The following is a 19072-nucleotide window of genomic DNA, read 5'->3' as shown; positions in this document are numbered from 1 at the left end:
TGCATGGATGTACGCTGTATGGAACCAATACAACATTCCTCGCAGTTAAAAGTAATGATCACTTCCATTGAATTTTGGTTGTTTTATTGAATTCATAGCATTTGAAAAAATCTTTTAAATGTTTTTAATACAGTATCCTGACTAAACTTTGACATAAACCAGTCTGTGATTCACTCAACATCCTCTGATCTTAATATTTTCTGCTTTTCTAACTAAAAAAATAGATATAATGTCATTTAAATCAGGTTTATTGACCATGAATTTAAAAAAAGAAAGCAACAAAAACGTGGGGAAAAGCGCCAAAAAAAGGTAATTTTGAATTTTGACCCGGAAGGACAACAAGTTCATGGTCAACACAAGGGTTAAATTCACCTCAGCCTATACTATAAGAACAATAAAGACAGAATTGTATTAAATATCACAGTATCCCCCATCCCACACACACCTGGTAGCTGAGGCTGAACGAGGTTGCCAGAGCTCGGAGTTCTGGGCTGGGCCGTGTCGCTGGCTTTGTGATTCTGTTTGATGAAGTCCTCCACCACAGAAAGGACAGCGTTGATATCAACTGGCTGTCCAGGCCCAAACTCGGACTCTGTGCATGGTATGTTGCTTTTCACGGTCTTAGACAGTGAATGGGCAATTCTTGTAATATCCTGAGAGAAAATGTTCAAATACAAAGGTTTTTTTTCTAGAATGGGATAAAATGGTTCTGGAGAAAGCTACAAGCAGCAATACCATAGGCCAAGCAATCGGCCGTTCTAAACAGGCACATTTTGAATGGGCACTGCACTATTTATAATCATACAGATTTGAGAATATTTACGTATCCATCACTTTTCGGGGGTGTCATAAAAGGTTTATTACATCATTTGGATGCAGTTAATTAGGCTGCCCTGCAATACTGAGGGCCAACACATTAAAGAGTTACTCACCACATGAAAAAACATGAAGCACCTACCTTGATGACAGTGTCTAAAGTGACATTGACATTCATGTTGGTGGTAGCTGTTTGTGAGAAAAAGGTCTGTTCAAGTGCATATGGTTTTTCTGTTTTGCGCTTGTAGCAAGATGTCTCCCGAGGACGTGTGTTTCTGAAGATGCTAACAATAAGGATATTGATGGGAAACATAATGAGGGAACTCTGAACTCCAATCTTGAACTGTTGCCAGGTAAACTCAAAGTGACCTGAAAAAAAAGAGAGGGATAAAAGACATTGTACTAGACTAGTGCACATCAATTTTTCAATGTTTTTGTCATCCACAAATTCATAAATATGTATTTAGTCTTAAATCAGTTTTTGGGCTTCTTATGTAATTAGTAATCATGTATGGTTGGTTTTATGAACACAGGAGTACAGCAAACAACCAGCAACTTTACAGGTTATAAAGAAGACTTCAGAGATCTGAAAACACGTTTGTTTTTTGTTTTTTGACAGTATTTTGAACTGTGAGGAAAATGTGTTGTACCCAGGTCCATGGTCTGCTCAGAGGGATCTTTTGGGATGCCATAAAACATGATGCTGGTCAGCATGGTACAGAGCAGCAGGGTGAAACAGCAGGAAACTCTCTGAACACAAGTGAAGGTGCTGCTCGGTGGGCGGCTGATCACAGAGTACCAGAGGTGTCCGTCACTGAAATCCTTTGTAGTCTTCATAAAGAACAAGTTGCTGGAAAATAAAAAAGCAACAAGGGGTAACACTGTGAAATAAAACATAAAAACACTTCAAACCTTCATGAACTACCAATTAGTGATGGATTAGCATCGCATTTAAAACAGAATTCAAAAGTCATTAAATTGCTGCTTAAATCTCAGCATAATTCTTCCATTTTCTTTCAACTTAAATTTAGTTTTAATAAAGTAATTCAAATTAATTATTAATCTGTCTGCTGGCAAATCTGATGACAATCTAGACAGACCAGGGTAAATATAAATAGCCTTCTTTGCTCATTTACAGTTTTTGCATTCATAAATAGATTTTGTCCTTAGCAACAATTGTAACAAAAAACTTAAACAAATAAATGTCAGGATTTGATTCTCATCTTTGCGTTCATGAAAGATAATGCACGTTGGAGAAGGAGAGTGAGAGCTTAATTGAAAGCTACATCCTGCTTGCTGGTTTTCATATGAGATTGTCATATTTCAAAAAGCGAGCTTGCCGTAAACTATTGAAGATAAACTAATGTAATTTTATTTGATGAATGAAAATTCACTGTTTGGGTACATTCATCCTTTGGACTTTAATAGTGTGCTTGTGTGTAATTTAAAATAATAGTAAAATAATTTTGCTGGCCGGTACCAATGCTTTTACCTTACCTAAACCTCTTCAAATCCATCTCTGTCGAAACAGGAAGAATCTTATCGAGGGAACAATCACCCATGTCTATGGCCAGCCAGGAGTTGCATAGAAAATGCCATTTCTGCTCAGTCTGTAAATCCTGCACCATTACATTGCTTACATACCTGGAAAAAAAGAAAAGAAACTAGTGCAAATGTAAAGAATGTATAATTTTTTAAACTACAAAAAAGCCAGCTTTGAGAAAGTACACCTAAATGACACAACTGTTTGCTAAACAGACCTTAAAGAGGGCAAAAATATGTTGTTAATCTATAGGAGCATTAAAATGACAACTGAATTATATTTCATGACTGTGTTCTCTTTGCAAAGAAGAGCAAGTAATCATCTGCAACGTCAGGATAATTGTGAGCTAAGATATATTGCACTCACATTATGTTCCATGTTCACAGTGTTCTAGGTCCTGAAAGTAACTACAACGTTCAAATAAATGCCTATGTGGCTATTATAATAACTTCTAATGAGGTAGAAAATGCATATATATTTTTTTTGAGTGGCTCTGACATTTCTGTCTTTGCCTACCAGGCAGGATGGCTCCCTGAGTTGTTGTGCCACAGTCTGATGCCCTGCAGTTCTCCCAGGGAGAAGGGTGTAGTTAGCAGGAACAGATCCACCGCACCTCTCTCAAACACACATTTCTTTGTATCTGTCAGGTGATGTGGTTCACTGTTTCCCTCTGCACCCAGCAGAGTGATTGTCACCTAAAACAGTTCAGTAGGTTTAATATTTTAAAACTGAAAAGTCCAAAACTGTAATACAACCACTTTATTTACATGTATACAGGGTAGTTATAGACCGATTATCAGCCCTGGCTGATTATCAGGACGTTTTTTTGGCAGTTTGCAGATTATCTGTTTCGGCGTTTTATTTGCCTGATAACTGATAAAGTTAATTAATTAAAAAGTGCGCTACTTTGGCTGCGCTACAGTTCTGTGTCAGTCATTACTGACCACTGAGACTGACTTAATGTCCCACCCACAACACTATCTGACTATCTTTTACTGTGTTTTATGTTGAACGTTTCTAATTTACTGTATTACAGATGCACTTTGTGCAAAACAAAGTCTGATTTGTAATGCTGAAATAGTCATTAGATAGTTGCATGCAGTATGGACACCACTGTAAAGCTACTCAAGATGGGCTTCTCTCGTTGGTCAATCCGTGGTTGATCACATGATGAATAAGTGTGGCCCTGATCTCATCAGAGATGGCTCTCCTTTCTCTTCTTCCCTCCTCCTCCTCCTCCTCCTCCTCCTCCTCCTCCTCCTCGTTGTTGTCCCCTGTCTGTCCCTCCTCCTCCCCCCCTTGCACTCTGTCTATTGTTGGCATCCATTGTTCAATACAGGTAATCTGACCTTTGTCCTCTGTATAGGCATATACTAAGGCAGTGATTGGTTAGTGTTCAGTTATGACATAATGTGTTTGCAAATGTGAGGAGTGTGTGTGTGCCCTGGTAAATAAATGTAGCATTTTGATTGATTTTCGTGTCTTAGGTAGAGAATTGTGTGTAATGTTTTGAAAAAAGTGTTTTATGCAATTGAAAACTGAGTGAAAGGCTGAGAAATAGCTTATGGTTTTAGAGATTTGCTGTGTAGTTTTGCACTGTGAGTGAGAGGTTTCAAAAATCATGTGACATGAAAAGATTTTGTCTGTAAGCAGTTGGAAAAAACTGTAAAGGTGTCCTGCCACACAAAACCATTTTTACTTTAATTTTTTGAAATATATTAGGGCCATATGGGAAGGGAATGTGAAAATGAACTGCTACCTCCTCTGTCAGCTCTAGCCACTGAAAAGAAATAAGAGGAGAAATCAGGCCAATTACAAAAGCTGGTCAGTCTGACATCATGTTGCCTGAGCTCATTACTATTTATGATCTCGCTCAGTTGCGCTGGGTAAAGGATGCTGATAACCAGGCTCTCATTGGCTAGCTGTTAGCCAATCAGAGTCAAGCAGCTTAGCTCATTGAATATTATTGAGAACTGGCACAGCTCGAGCTTAGTCTTCCTGCAGGCTTTCTATACCAAGCTAGAATGGCTTGAAACAAGGTAAGCAATGCATTTTTTTTCACAAGATTTTTTTACAGAGTCCATGGTAGAACTTCAGACATTACCACAAAGTAATGAAATACGCGTGGCAGGGCACCTTTAAATAATTGCTTGAAGCATCTAAACTAAGTTTTGTGTTGGAGTTTGTAACATTCCAAAATCTCAATTTTGACTTAAAGATTTGAATTTTCACTGTAAATGCATATCGGTTCCAAATATCGGTTATCGGTTTCATTAACTACTAATAATCGGTATTGGCCTTAAAAAACAGTATTGGTCGATCCCTGATACAGGGTAATGGAGGGTAGGAGTGGAACCTCCGGCTGCAACCAGCAAGACCTCCACTTTGATTAATAAACAACTAAAAGCCTTAACAAATATTGTAACACAGACCGGTGGCTATTTAGTGCAATTAAATAAAAAATGGCGGAACTGACAAATAAGGATAATAACTTAATTAAGTCACATGGAATGTCATCAGCAAAGTTCAAGAGACTTTGTGTGATGTACAGACAAATCAATGTTCAGCTGCCCCTTCATAGGCCGTTCAGTGTAATTGTTAAAATATCATAATGATACAGCACACATTGTTACAGAACATTTTCTCAAAATGTAATCAATGACATTCAAAAGCCAGATACAAACACCCAGCAAAGTAACCCCTGATCAGGGTTTGGACTATGGAAAATATTGATTATTAGACAACCGATGCAAAACCAAAGCAAAATATGGAGTTAGCTTTAATAATATGAAAGAAAGCTCAAATGATCTGCTGACAGAAACCCTTCTAAAAGGTTCATAACTAAAAACAGCCCCAGTCACCTGTAAAAACAACCCTCTGCGTTAAAACTAAAATATAAAATGAAGCTGTAAGAATGGTTTTTTTTTTGGCCACATGGCATCAAAACAGGAGGAAAACCCAACACTGTTAGCATAACGTGGTAGCAACATTGGCATCATTTGGAGTCTTCTTTTCTTACGAAGGCCAATCCCTCTCCTTTTTGCTCTATTTTTGTTCCTGATGGAAATATCTGGCTCATTAGCTGTTACATGCTCCACTATGTTCACCATGTTATGAGCCACTCGACATTAATTAAAGGGTAGCTTAATAAAACAACAAGTGGGTGGCCTGCATTTTATATAACAAAAGCTACGGGCTAGAGTGTAAAATGGATTTGAGAGCAATAAAAGCCGTCTACAGGGTGCGATTCGTGAAAAAAGCAAAGTTGAGGACATTTTTTGATCATACACAACAAAACATGCAAGAATGAAATGCAATACCATAGATATAGTGCCACTCGGCCAGCCATGCCAAAACACTTATTTATGAACTTAATCTCAAGGAAAATAATTTCAAATGAAATAGCAAAACGTGGTGTCGACATAAAACACAGCGTTTTCAAGCCAGGGAGCAGAGTTCACCTCCCAGCGAAAACTAAATAGCCTAATTTCACCTAGGAAACGCTTGTTCATTCTTCTGGAGTGTTTTCATCCTAAACATAGTCGTTTTGGTGCCCAAATTTAACTGTCATCACCATGGCCCCTGAAAGGACCATTATCTGGCGGTGCCTGTACCCGGCTCACAGTCACCTATTGGCGGCCAAACAACTGCTGCTGGTAGCTGGCGTCCCGGAGCTCTGTAGCAGCTAAATACAAACAACTGCCATTCTGATTTTATCATTCTATCACACTATAAACTGTTCACGTTACAGCACTTTACTTAGTTTAAAGTACTTCTATTTTAGGTATATAATGGTATATTGGTAAAGTAGCATTGATCACTTTGAGGGGGGGAAACATTTTGTCCCCAAGGGGATAACAATTATTCAGCAGGGGCAGGGATATGTTGACCAGAAAGGGGGAAATCCTAAGATTTATGTTTATGTATACTATGCCTATATCAGCAGAATCCTTGTTGCTGTGCAGATTATTTTGGGGCTCCCAGAGCAGAGCCTTTTCTGCCAAATCTAACCATTTTAACTATGAACTGATAGCATATTTACCTGAGAGGAAGTGGAGGCTCCTCTCCGATGCCCAGTGTTGACACTCAACAAGTAGCGGTACTCGTCCATGGGGTCGTTGTCCTCCAACACAGTCACCTTCACCTGCCAACCAGCCAACAACATAAAACATTTGTTTGAAGATGCCTTTTTGTAAATTACACCTTGGGTAATGTTACTTTATTCCTGAATTATACTTGAGATGTACCGTACCTTAGCTGTGTCTTGAATGTCTTTCCGTCGTGCCCACACAAGCACCAAGAGATATGCCAGAAAGAGTGACCCCACAAAGCAGACAACAACAGGATTCTCAGCAAAAGTCCCAAAAAGCTCGGCAGTGCGTGATGTGTCGACCAGGTTGGGAGTGACGAAGAAAGAGCTTCCAAAGGCGGTGAGGTGGTTGCAGAAGCACTGGGTGACTAAATGTGTGGTCTGAACACCAACCTTGGAAGACAACAACATTTAAAGCATTAAAGTTTGACAACATTTTACACATGCAGATGGAATTACTTGTACTTACCCTGCATCCATAAGTGCTCCACTCCAATTTTGATTCATCCCAAAATTTGCATGCGGTAGTGATGGAGGTTATTGATAAAGTGGCATTGATGGATTTTATACCCGGACCTACAATGGGCCTCACTACAAGATAGTGCATTCCAGTCTTTCCCTTTAAATCCTTAGAGTCTAGTAGCCAAGTGTATCTCTCGTCTGTATAGGACACACACACACACACACACACACACAGTGTGGCAAGTAATGAATACAAAATCAAATTTAAAAGGCATTAGATTTAAATACGTAAGTCTCAACCACTAAGCAGAAATGTATTACCTTGTGTTGTTCCCTGGTGAGGCATTTCTGTCATAGCTAGATTGTTTGTTTCAGTGGGGTAGTCCATATAACCAAGGAGCAGTTTGAAGGGTAGAGGATCATTTGAAGGCACCATCTTTAAAAGTTATACCGACATAGTTGCAGCAAAAATCTCAAAGCAATATTTTAAACACAGTAGAACAGATTTTTTTAAGCCTCATGATATCAAGATTGAAGAAAAAAATGGAACAATTAGCAAAAATATAATTGGTAACACTAGAGGAGATTATGACGTTAGCAATTGTAGTGGCTGTACTAAGAGTGTCTTGCTATTAATACAGCCAATCTGATAAAACTGTCCATCGTGACAAAGTAGACCAAAGCTCACATAAAAATATGTTTTTTAAAGTGCGTATTACACATCTCAGAAGTGGAGATAAAAACATCTTACGGGACCTTTAACACCAGCGTAGTGTCAGCAGGAATGTTTATGGACGTTGTGCTGAAGTTCCCCAGGTCCAACACAGAGGTGTTTACCTGCTCTCCAACAGGCCTCGGCAACAGAATCTGTGGACCAGGCAAAATGCCAGAAAATACATCCAAATAAAATATTTTGCATACAAGTGTAAAACGATTCTCCTTACCATCAGCAGTTTGTAATCTAATAAGACCTATATATATATACACATATATATATATATATATATATATATATATATATATATATATATATATATATATATATATATATATATATATAAAATAAACGGAGTGTGACTTCCAGGGTCATCATTTATATTATATATATTTGTCCATGCATCGCACAAATAAGAGAAATAAAAAAGGTATAAATAGTTGTATGGGTTTGTTAATTCACAATCATTTAATTGTGTTGGACCCCCAATAGCTGAAGAACAAAAAATAGTGAAGTGTAGTTTATTATGCATCATATCAACAGGTGTAACATAATTGCATTTGTTTATTTAATACTGTGATTTTCATGATATTAATTTCATTGTATTAATCATAAAATTATAGACAAGGAAAAGTACAATTTTACATTTATTTTTATTTTTATTTTAATGTGTTAATAAATGTAATAGGTTATGTACTTATAAACAACACATCCACACTGCTAAGATGAACAAACTAGACTTTCTGTCTGTCCGTAATAGTTATCACCTTGCAGTGTTTTTTTATTGGTCTATCTCATGTAAATTCAGTGACTCATGGTGTCCAAACAGTATACCTGGGGTACAATTCTTGTGAATGAAGGTGGAGGACACAAAATGCCCTGAAGCATTTTTATGCTGAACACCTGAGGTGCACCAATCTCGGAACCCATCGGCTATGACTATTTAGCCTCTGGGGTCAAGTGCCAATATTTTTGGGGTTACAGTATATCACAGTCTGAGTCAATACTTTTTTGTAGGTCCAGGCGACATTTCAGCTTATCTCTATAAATGTAGAATGTAGGAAGGATGGCTTTTATTTTAATTTGTTTTGCACAAGTAGCCTATAGAAAATGGTAATTTGTAATTTGCACAGCTCTTTGAGTAGCCTAGATGTTCAATGTACATTTGTCTTCTAACTGTTTTAACCCTGTGTTTGTTGTGTATCTCTGTTGTAACTCTTGCAGCAATTTCTCTCTGTGTCCAAAACTAATTTCTCCTTAGGGAGACTAATAAAGATACCTTGACTTTGACTAAACAAAAATCTGCAGATACATTTAAAAAAAAAAAAAAACGATTAGAACGTGATTGATCAATTCTACTCGGACTACAAACGTAAACTAGAACGCTTCTGATACCAAAACTGTTTTCCGTTGCCTATAGATACTGCATTTATATGCAAATATCTGTTTGTATTAGGGGTGCACGGGATACAAAGTAGGGTGAGAAAAAAATCTATATACAGGCAGGTGTGCTATGGACTGCTGAGAAGCACAGCTGAAAGCATAGACTCCTCACATCCTTTTTTAACCTAAGTGCTCTCCTCGTGGCGATGGAGCAATTAGTTTATTAGTAATGGAGAGTCCTGGAGAACGACTATTTTCAGTCTGCTCTTATGATCCTGCCTCAACTTATGACTTTGGCCTTTGCAGCCACAAGTATCTCTTGTGAAGTTAAAAAAACATGGTACTTCTGTTGCTATGTAAATGAGCATAGCGTACAGAGCTGTTGCCATGGTACCAGGTACATATATAATTAAGTTAGGACATTTACATTTTGCACTTTTGACACACTGCCTGATGTATTAATGCTACTTAATCATACATGCGGCTTTAAAAGGGTTGATAGAATGATTATATAGGGTATTTTACAAATTGCCCGAATGCTATTTTATTAGGCCCTTAACTACCCTGTGAATATGGCTCTATTTGGAACAAGAGCTTTTCTTCCAAATATGATATGCTGATGAATACTTAGATGAGCTGCGCGCTGATTGGTTTGAGCGTACCACATAGAAACATATTGGAGACGAGACAGCAGGTCTCATATTTCAGACACTGCAAAGTTATACATTGTTTGTCGGGCTATTTCGTTATTAAATTCACTTCTGAGACTTTTTTAAGCGAGAAATCAACTCTATAAAGCTCAAATATGGGCCGTTTTACGAAAATTGATGGCTAATTGCAAATTTGGTAAGATTTGTCGGACTTTAGCTAGGAGCTCCACACAGTCTGACGAGAAAGCGGAAACCTCCATACCCAGTGAAAGTCACCGTTTCCCTGGGTACTGGACTACTGGAATACTCGGGGCTCCATGGCGCTGGCTGGCTGCCAGCTGCCGGCATAACTAGAGTAGCTATATTTACAGTTTGAATTTAGTCACGCCACTTATATAACATCTACCCCAAGGTCTTATGAAGCTAACAATCGTGTCCGATTTCAATTTAATGATTTTTTGTGAACATTAGGGGTTTCGTTAGCTGCGACTGTCCCTTCAATCCTATGTGTACAGATCGCAGCTAGTTAGCTTAATTTTCAGCGTAATTAGAGTATATTTACAGTTTGAATTTCGTCACGCCACTTATATAACATCTACCTCAAGGTCTTATAAAGCTAACAATGGTGTCCGATTTCAATTTAATGCATTTTTGTGAATTTCAGAGGAATTCTAAGAGTAGGCTAGCTAGCTCTCACTGATAGAGCTCCATCCAGCCGCAGGCTCTATCAGAAGTGAATTTAGTGATAAAATAGCAGATGAACAATGTATACAATTTCTGAGATCTGTGCGACCTATTCAGAAGACTACCTGATCTCAGGTCAGTGGTGTAGCCTATGTAAATGTTGGGGCGTGACAAAGATAGACACTAGAGCCAGAGGAAAGAGGTGTCAATGGGATTTTGAGGTTCTATGTATGTCCTAGTTACCCACTAAACTGTCATTATTCAACTATGACAAGGTAAAATTGGTTTTGCATTCTATCACCCCTTTAAAGTAATTCTTCACCAAATGTGTTTCACATACAAAAGGTTTCACATTAAGAACACGTAAAGTGCTTAGTAATATTCCCATTTATGAACACATATATGCAAGCTGAGTATTTCTTTCTTTCGGCACTTTAAATACAATTTGATGCTTTGAAGTCTGTTTTTATTAAAAGAAGGTATAGATTTGTCCCCACAGTAAATATGTTCTCAACAGGAGAGCACAGTATAGAACAATTCTGAGATATTGGACTGACCTTAATATCCTCACTGAAGTTCTCCACAGGGATACTGGAGCCATCTTTTGTTGTAAGGGATAGAGCACCTATTTGACCACTGATGTTCCCTCTGTCATTCCAGGAGAATGGATTTTTGTTTAGACTCAGCATCTGTAAATGTATTCAAAGAGCAAAGTAGGTTTAAACCCAACACCCCGCATACCTAAACGACAGAATAGGTCAACAGTCTTCCAAAAAGACACATATGATCGTTATGCAAGCAGCTCATAACGACCAATAATAGGTTAGGTGGTGACCTCTTGTTGCTGAAATATTTATTGCGAGAGCAAACGAGGCCCCACGGTGGCTATTTCAAACATCTGACCCTAAAACGTGACAGTTGTGGAATTTTTAATCATGTGAGCGTTCCATTTAACAAACGGGCACAGTTTAAAAAAAGTAGTTACTGTTGTGAAACGGAACTAGTTAAGTTTAGATAACAAAAATACTTAGTTAAGGTTTGTAAAACAACAGGGATGGGCTTAAAATGAGTCACATAAAACTACTAAAATAAGTATGTAATATGATGTAACAGATGTCATCGCGTCACAGACTGAGGTCCGTTAAAATCTGTTAAAAAAAAAAGACAGTTGACTTTGGTTTCCTCAGGACACGAATACTGGTCTCCTGAGTTAAAGTCTGTTGTTTTATTTGATCCATCCAGCACCCCAACCTGACCTCGTGCGATAATTGCTTCAGCCACGAGAGGACGCCGCCTAACAAAGAACGTAACTATGGGGCATTATGAGCTGCTTTCACAATCGACATATATGGCCGTTTTCTGGTTGATGATGGTCTGTTTAAACTCCATTAGCAGGTCAGACACTTGAAAATTGAGAAAAAATGGGATCTAACCCCCATATAACTGAGCTGTTACACACCAACCAGACGGCCGACCGTCGGCAGAAAAGGCAGTCGGACTGATCAGTCGGGTCCTCAAAGTCCCAAAAAATGCCTCAAAACACACTGAGGCGACGGAATACGATCTCATATTGTACTAAAATAGTTCACCGAAACATGTTTCTGAAAACATTTTAAGCGAGAAATAGGTCATACGGTTGCTGAATCTGTTTTCATTTCAGATCGACAAAGGTCAGTTTAAAAGATTTTCGTCAGATTTTGAGAGGCTCATCCGCTCGCCATTTCCGGGTGAGTCCCGACTGCCCTGTCTCCGACTGAGCATGTCGGGTCGGCCAAAAAGGCCGACAACTCCTCCAACAGACGACAGCACGGAACACACCGAACAGACTCGAGTCACTGACCTCGCCAGACTGGCCGACGGCCAATAATCGGGTTAGTGTGTCAGCGCCCTAAACTGCATTCTTCATTACATTTTGAGGAAAATGTATTTTCACCTGAATTACATTTGTTTCAACATTTCCTTGTACTAGCAACAGGCGCACATTGTGAAACAGTTGCAGTTTTAAATACATGGTTAATGTTGTGAATTAAAACAAAACTACTTGGTTAGGTTTAGGAAGAGATTTTGTTTGGGTTAAAATTAGTAGCCTACAGATGTTACCTAACTTTAGTTAAACACATAAGTTAAGTACTGTATGTTGCGTAGGCTATGTGACGTAAATTATGTATGGTATATTACAATAAGTTAACATTGGCTTTTGGTTTCCCACGGGACACAAACAGCAGTCTCCTGGGTGAAAGTCCTGTGTTTGTTTGACCCATCCATCTACCCTGTCCACCTATGCAGACGTTGATTAGAAATGTATTTGTGAAAATAAAAAAAATAAAAAGTAAACACAAAAGGTTCCCTCAAATGTTATTGAGAATGCAGTTCAGTTGTATGGGAGTGTAGTTTTTAGGAGAAAGGGCTGACTGGGCAGGGAGTAAATATTATATTTCTCATAACTGTACGTAGAAAGAAAGACATCAGTGTTTACAAAAACCGAAAAATATAGATAAGAAAAAGCATGAACTAATAACTAATAAGATTGTGATATTGGGCTATATAAATAAAATTGACTTTACTGTGAGCACATGACAAATTAATATACTAATATACCGAAGACCATCAATACCCTCTCACCCGAGTCGATGCATCGTTTCTGACTGTGCTGACTCCTGTTTTGGGGACAGCCGTAGCACACACAACACACAATAACGCACCAAGCGCACACACACAAACACACACACACACCAAGCGCACACACACACACACACACACACACACACACACACACACACACACACACACACACACACTCCTGACTTACTCTTACATCCACGGGTTCATCTGAAGGTAACATTTTAGAGAGTAGTATTGGGAGAGAAAATGTGGGGCTGGAACTGTTGGGAATATATATAGACTCTGTGTGCAAACGTCCTGGTGTCACTCTGAGGAAAAGACATAAAAAGACTCATATAAGTTAGTTAGTTCAATTTGTTTTGATGTCAATTTCAGTTTGCTTGTGTTCTTCACTTTGACTACTGGTGTGTTTGCATCAATTTTTGGGGCTCATGCCCCTAAATGATTTCAGCACAGACCCAAATGATCAGTATAGTGGATGTGCAGGATAGAAGTATTACTCTACAGTAGAGTGTCTCATAGATATAGCGTTGTTTTATATATTCTAACAGTTAGTTATGACTGTTAACAGTTTCTAACTGAAAACATAGCAGATTTGTTGAACTATGAGTCATGATAAAGGAATATGCAAAGAGACAAACTACACACTCACACACACACACACACACACACACACACACACACACACACACACACACACACACACCTTTCTTTGACGTCAGTGTTTGTCTTTAAGTCAATAGAGCTGAGTCAGTTTTGTTTCCTTTTAATACACTCAATTTCATCCCTTCTTTTTCTTTTCATCGCTGAAGCTCTTTGCCTGATGCTATTCAATCCTCTATTGATGAACTGCACGACTGAAAACTGTACTAAGCTTTTGGACCAGAAATTCTACACACACACACACACACACACACACACACAAAAGTAAGGTTCATGGTAGCATTATCCATATAAACTGATGTGTGGTGAGCAATGTGTGGTGAGCATCTGGCGTCGTAAGGCTGCAGTGCATCACCCAGGTGGGTGCAACACATTGGTGGTGTTAGAGAGGACCAGATGTACTAACGCTTTTACGCCCACTTCAGGCGTATTTGTTTCGCAATGTATGTACAAACAGGCCGCACTGAGGTAAAAGCGCAGACTGACTGTCGCAGGAACTGAAAATGGCAAATTGCGCTTTTCCGTGTCATGGATATGCATTCACGGGAGGGTGAAGGGGAAAGTGGGAGTTTTCCATAAAGAGATGGGAGGGGAAGCGTAAAGTGTGCCTAATTATGTATTTCGTGGTATGTGCAAAAACCACCCCCGTGAAAGCGCGCCTCTATTTTGTGGTGAAAATTCTCTGCCTCTTAAAAGCAGGTGTAAACCAGGGCACGAGTTTCCTCGGATATGCCTTCTGGTGAAATGGCAGCAGTAATCCAAGCAAGACAAAGACATAGGCCAAGGAGACGAGCTGAAAAGATTTTTGCCACAAGGATCACACTTTTTCAGTTGAGTGAACACAAGATTTTAAGATTTACAGATTAAGCAGCCATGCAATATTACAGTTAGTGGAAGAAATCAAAGATGACTGACTCTCACTCTCACGCTGAATCTCACACTCAGCGTTCACATTCCATTCCAGCAGTTGTTAAACTCCTCGCTACATTACAAATATTGGTATCAGGATCATTTCAAACAGTCATAGCATCAGCAGTGGGAATATCGCAGTCTGGACTCAGCCGTATCATAGCACCAGTACTTAACGCTTTGCTACAGCACAATTTACGGTATAGTGAGCGGAGAAAGGCGCTGATTACCCGATGAACTGCAGGTTTGGTGAATACGACGTAAGCTGAAGTATCACAGCGTGCGCTTTCTGCGGGTTGGCCATGGCGCTGATAACGCCACGTTTGCAAATGTACGTACATCTGGCCCTGAGTGTCTATGATAAAGCGCTATATAAATGTAATGAATTATTATAAAAACTAATGGCCTAAATTTTTTTTGGTAAAAGACTACATTTAAAGCAAGAGCACCCCAAAATTCTAAAATGTTTCAAAATCTCCCAATATAGGGAAATACATTTTCCCCAAATTTGGAATTTTCGCTTCAAGTCTGTCTACGTCACAGCGTGTGGCTGAGGAGGAACTTACCTATTAACAAACACAGCAATGTGAGCCTCTTGGATGATAGTTGGCCCACCATTAACCTGTTTAAATGCTAACAGTGCACTCTGTGTATTGCTCATAGCAAGAAGAAGGGCATCAGAGATATTTTTCTGCAAAGGATAATACAAAGCATTCAAGACAAGGGAGAGGTTGATTAATTTGTGTCAGTCATCTGCAAATAAAACAAAATGGATATTCTGGGGAATGAATCACTGGCCATGCTCCTGGTCCCTAAACTGATTGTTCCTGACAACATTGTAACACCAAGTGTTGGTAAAAGGCAAATTTGCACGGGACTAGTACTACCAGAGGACCCCCCCCCCCGAACACACACACACACACACACACACACACACACACACACACACACACACACACATTTGTGCGGTGCATTCACACAGGAAAAGCAAAGTCTGTATTACTTGGATTTAATGACATTATCCCCCACATAAAATGTCATGGCTCTGTCAAATCTTTCATCAACTTTCATGTGATAATATTATCACACAGCCTCTGTGTTTGGCAAAATATGGTAGCGATTTTTACATACATGGTAGATTAACACGGAATAAAGCTCACAGGACTTAAAGGCGAAAAGGATTTAAGGGAAGTTAATCCCATCAGAATGGGCCTTAAGGTTTAACACTCACAGTTGAAGAATAATCCAGGATATTGCTTGCTCCTTCCACAATGGTGCTGGCTGCAGCATGTATTTCATTTTTTTTTTCTTCACTTCCGTTCACATCCATGAGGAGAAGAGATGAGCTGAGCTTTGCAAACAATAATGAAGCCTCTTCCTGGAGGTGATAATCAATTCTCACAATCAAAGACATATTTTTGTGAGGTTATATACCAGAAGTAACAATTTATTGTGTTATCAAGGACATTATACCACTCTTTTTATATCTGACTTCTAATATCCTTACACATAAAAATTACAAGGCTTAGCTAAGGCAGCCTTGTCATTCCAATATTCATTAACAAAAAGCAGTGAACTGTATAGTGAAAGCAGCACTACGTAGACTGATTTTTCCTTTCTATTATGATGTAATTTTTTTATTCTGTGTGGGGTTCACTGTACAGTACCTGAGCAGAGGAGCTGAGTTCAGTGCCTTTTATGACGACAGCAGCAAGTCCTCTGGCTATCACCTGAACTTCTCCTGGAGTGTTGGGGGGAGTTTCTTTTACTGTGTCAATCATTATGTTCAGCATCTTCTCACGAAGCTTCAACAGACAAAAGCATTAAAGCATTTAGGATTAATACTATTTGAAATGTACATGGTGGGCTAATCCTAGTTTTATGTTATATCTGTAAACATGAATCAATCTCTCTCTCTCTCTCTCTCTCTCTCTCTCTCTCTCACTCTCTCTCTCTCTCTCTTTCACTGGCACATTAAGTTAACGTAGCGGGTGGTAATATGAAATAGAATCCTACCAGTGCCTATGCACAGTTGTTTTACAGTAGACATTTGTAGTTAACTGAGAAAGAAATATGAGTGGCCATCAGGGACATTATTCACAAATACCTCACAAACATACAAGTGAAATGCTCTCACACACACGACTAAAATTTGCTTTTACATACACTACTGAAAAAATATACCCTCACATACTATACTGAAACTCTCTCAAATGCACTACTGAAACACTATCATATACACTACTGAAACACTGTCATTTACGCCACTTAAACACTATCATTTACACTACTTAAACACTATCATATACACTACTGAAATGGTAAGATTTCACTTTTAATTGTGTACATGAGTGATAGCATTTCAATAGTGTTTTAGTAGTGTGAGTGAGAGAATTTCAATAATTTTTATGAGAGTTTTTCAGTAGTATGTGTGAGAGGATTTCACTTGAGCAAGAAGGCATTTAAATGTAACCATGACTGGCCGTTGGGAAAGGGAGGGCAGGGCAGGGATCTGAACTCCAGCCTCCCGCATGAAGGTCAATGGCATTTCCCACTGGGTTATCCCACTGTATCACTGTCTTCAGGCAATTTTGCAATAAATGTAACTTATTAAATCTATTCTATAATATATTTTCATCTATCTGCCCCCTGAGACTTCCTTGTGTCTTGCTTCTCTCCAAACTTTCAAATATCCTGTTGAGGTCTTGCAACAAAAGCCATAACAAATAATTCAATCTTTATTTTACCTAATAATAAGCTTAAATAAATTAAACTTAAACAGGGGTCCTGCAATTGCAGTCTTGAAAATCAAGCCTCTGAAACATATAATAGATTTATATTTAGTATCCACAGTCTGAGAGTGCATTTACCTTTTGCCTATCAGATTTTTCCGATCCATCTGATTGACCGTTCAGTTTGTTGGACACAGACGTGAACAATTGTCCCACAGTTTCAGCTGACAGTAGACCTTGTTTCTTTAGCTGAGACACAGAATTCTCCACTGTAGCCTTAAGATCATCTGAAGAGCCTGAGGCAGTTGTGAAATCCTGCACCTGTGGAGAAAAAGCCATACTGTATCATAAAGGAGGTTTAGAGCATTTTCATAGGTCTTGTTCTGTTAGTAGTACCCACATTTTTTAATCATCATATTTTTAACAAACCTTTGCCGTTAGAGTGGTGCTAGCTACAAAGCTGTTTTTTGCAGTTGCTGTGATAATCAGATTGTCTCCAAGTGGAAGGAAGACAGACTTCACTTCATTGTTATTACTGCAACGCAGGTGCTTACCTGACAATTTCCAAACAAGAAAACAAGTTAGATTAATGGATTTCTGGGAGAGTACTCTTAAGAGTTATGTGATAACTGAAAGTTAAGATAAAGTAGTCCTCCTATCACAGAAATGTTTGCTAACCTGGATAACTTACCCTTATCAGTCTTAAAACAATACTGACAGTTAAAACAAGGAATTTCCGTATTGCATGTTATATTGAAAGCATCCAGGATTGTTCCACTGCGCGGTGATATGCTACACTTGAGGTTATCAAAATTGTTGGTGGTTGCTGGTGGGGAGGTAGTTGTGTCACTAATATCAGGTGATGTAGAGGCAGTACCAGCGGAGGTAGGGGTGTTACTGATGTCACTAACAGTGCCAGGTGATGTAGAGACAGGACCAGCGGTGGTAGGGGTGTTACTGATGTCACTAACAGTGCCAGGTGATGTAGAGGCAGGACCAGCAGTGGTAGGGGTGATAGGGGTGTAACTAGCAGTGCCAGGTGATGTCGATGCAGGACCAGCAGTGGTAGGGGTGTAACTAGCAGTGCCAGGTGATGTAGATGCAGGACCAGCGGTGGTAGAGGTGATAGGGATGTAACTAGCAGTGCCAGGTGATGTAGATGCAGGACCAGCAGTGGTAGAGGTGATAGGGATGTAACTAGCAGCACCAGGTGATGTAGAGGCAGGACTAGTGTCGAAGTCTGTTTTGTCTTTTGCTGTCGTACCGATGGTAACTGGGTTTTCAGTCTCAGGAGCTGATGTCTCTGTAGACGGTGATGTATTTATGGTGTATGTTTTGTAATACGTTGTGACATCCGCTTTGGTATAAAAGGAAAAAAAAACAATGTGTAGCATATTATTTCCAAGAAATAAAAGTACTTTTTTTGCAAAAACAAGTTTGTTCATATTGAATAAATAATTGAAAAAAAAACAGAAGATCAACAGCATTTAAATCCTTTTGGGGATACTTTGCCAATTTTTATCCAGCTCCGTGTCATCATTGTGTAGGCAGTGTAAGGTCTGTCGAGATCCGACGGATTTCGACAGACCTCCGTGCGGCATTTCTCATCATCTGGCGGATCTTCGCAGCCCTCTACTGCTCGGTTCTGCAGGGAGCTCCGTGCACTGGCACCCCAGAGGGAAGCCAAACACTATTCGTTTATACACAGTGCTATGACACAGAACTGGATTTAAATCAGCAAAATACAATAGTACTGGTGGTTCTGACATGGTGTGAGTTAATTTTCTTGCATGAACTAAATGT

General features: G+C 39.1%; 1 protein-coding gene across 1 annotated transcript in view; it reads right to left on the bottom strand.

Moving 5' to 3' along the window:
* The window catches only part of LOC144525806 (polycystin-1-like protein 2), a 51837-nt gene that overhangs the window by 16818 nt on the left and 15947 nt on the right, over positions 1-19072 (bottom strand). Inside the window, exons 14-31 of the mRNA XM_078262871.1 lie at positions 17961-18626; positions 17699-17823; positions 17408-17590; positions 16205-16342; positions 15769-15915; positions 15104-15228; positions 13153-13273; positions 10901-11032; positions 7668-7778; positions 7233-7347; positions 6919-7109; positions 6612-6842; positions 6402-6503; positions 2876-3054; positions 2314-2460; positions 1467-1666; positions 959-1185; positions 446-653 (exon numbers count right to left, since the gene is read on the bottom strand). Coding sequence (XP_078118997.1) covers positions 446-653; positions 959-1185; positions 1467-1666; positions 2314-2460; positions 2876-3054; positions 6402-6503; positions 6612-6842; positions 6919-7109; positions 7233-7347; positions 7668-7778; positions 10901-11032; positions 13153-13273; positions 15104-15228; positions 15769-15915; positions 16205-16342; positions 17408-17590; positions 17699-17823; positions 17961-18626 — 3348 coding nt within the window. The remainder of the gene's footprint in view (positions 1-445; positions 654-958; positions 1186-1466; positions 1667-2313; positions 2461-2875; positions 3055-6401; positions 6504-6611; positions 6843-6918; positions 7110-7232; positions 7348-7667; positions 7779-10900; positions 11033-13152; positions 13274-15103; positions 15229-15768; positions 15916-16204; positions 16343-17407; positions 17591-17698; positions 17824-17960; positions 18627-19072) is intronic.

The sequence above is a fragment of the Sander vitreus genome, chromosome 11, assembly GCF_031162955.1.
Source record: "Sander vitreus isolate 19-12246 chromosome 11, sanVit1, whole genome shotgun sequence".
Lineage (NCBI taxonomy): Eukaryota > Metazoa > Chordata > Actinopteri > Perciformes > Percidae > Sander > Sander vitreus.
The sequence above is the reverse complement of the archived record's forward strand: the minus strand, read 5'-3'. Positions and strand labels throughout refer to the sequence as shown.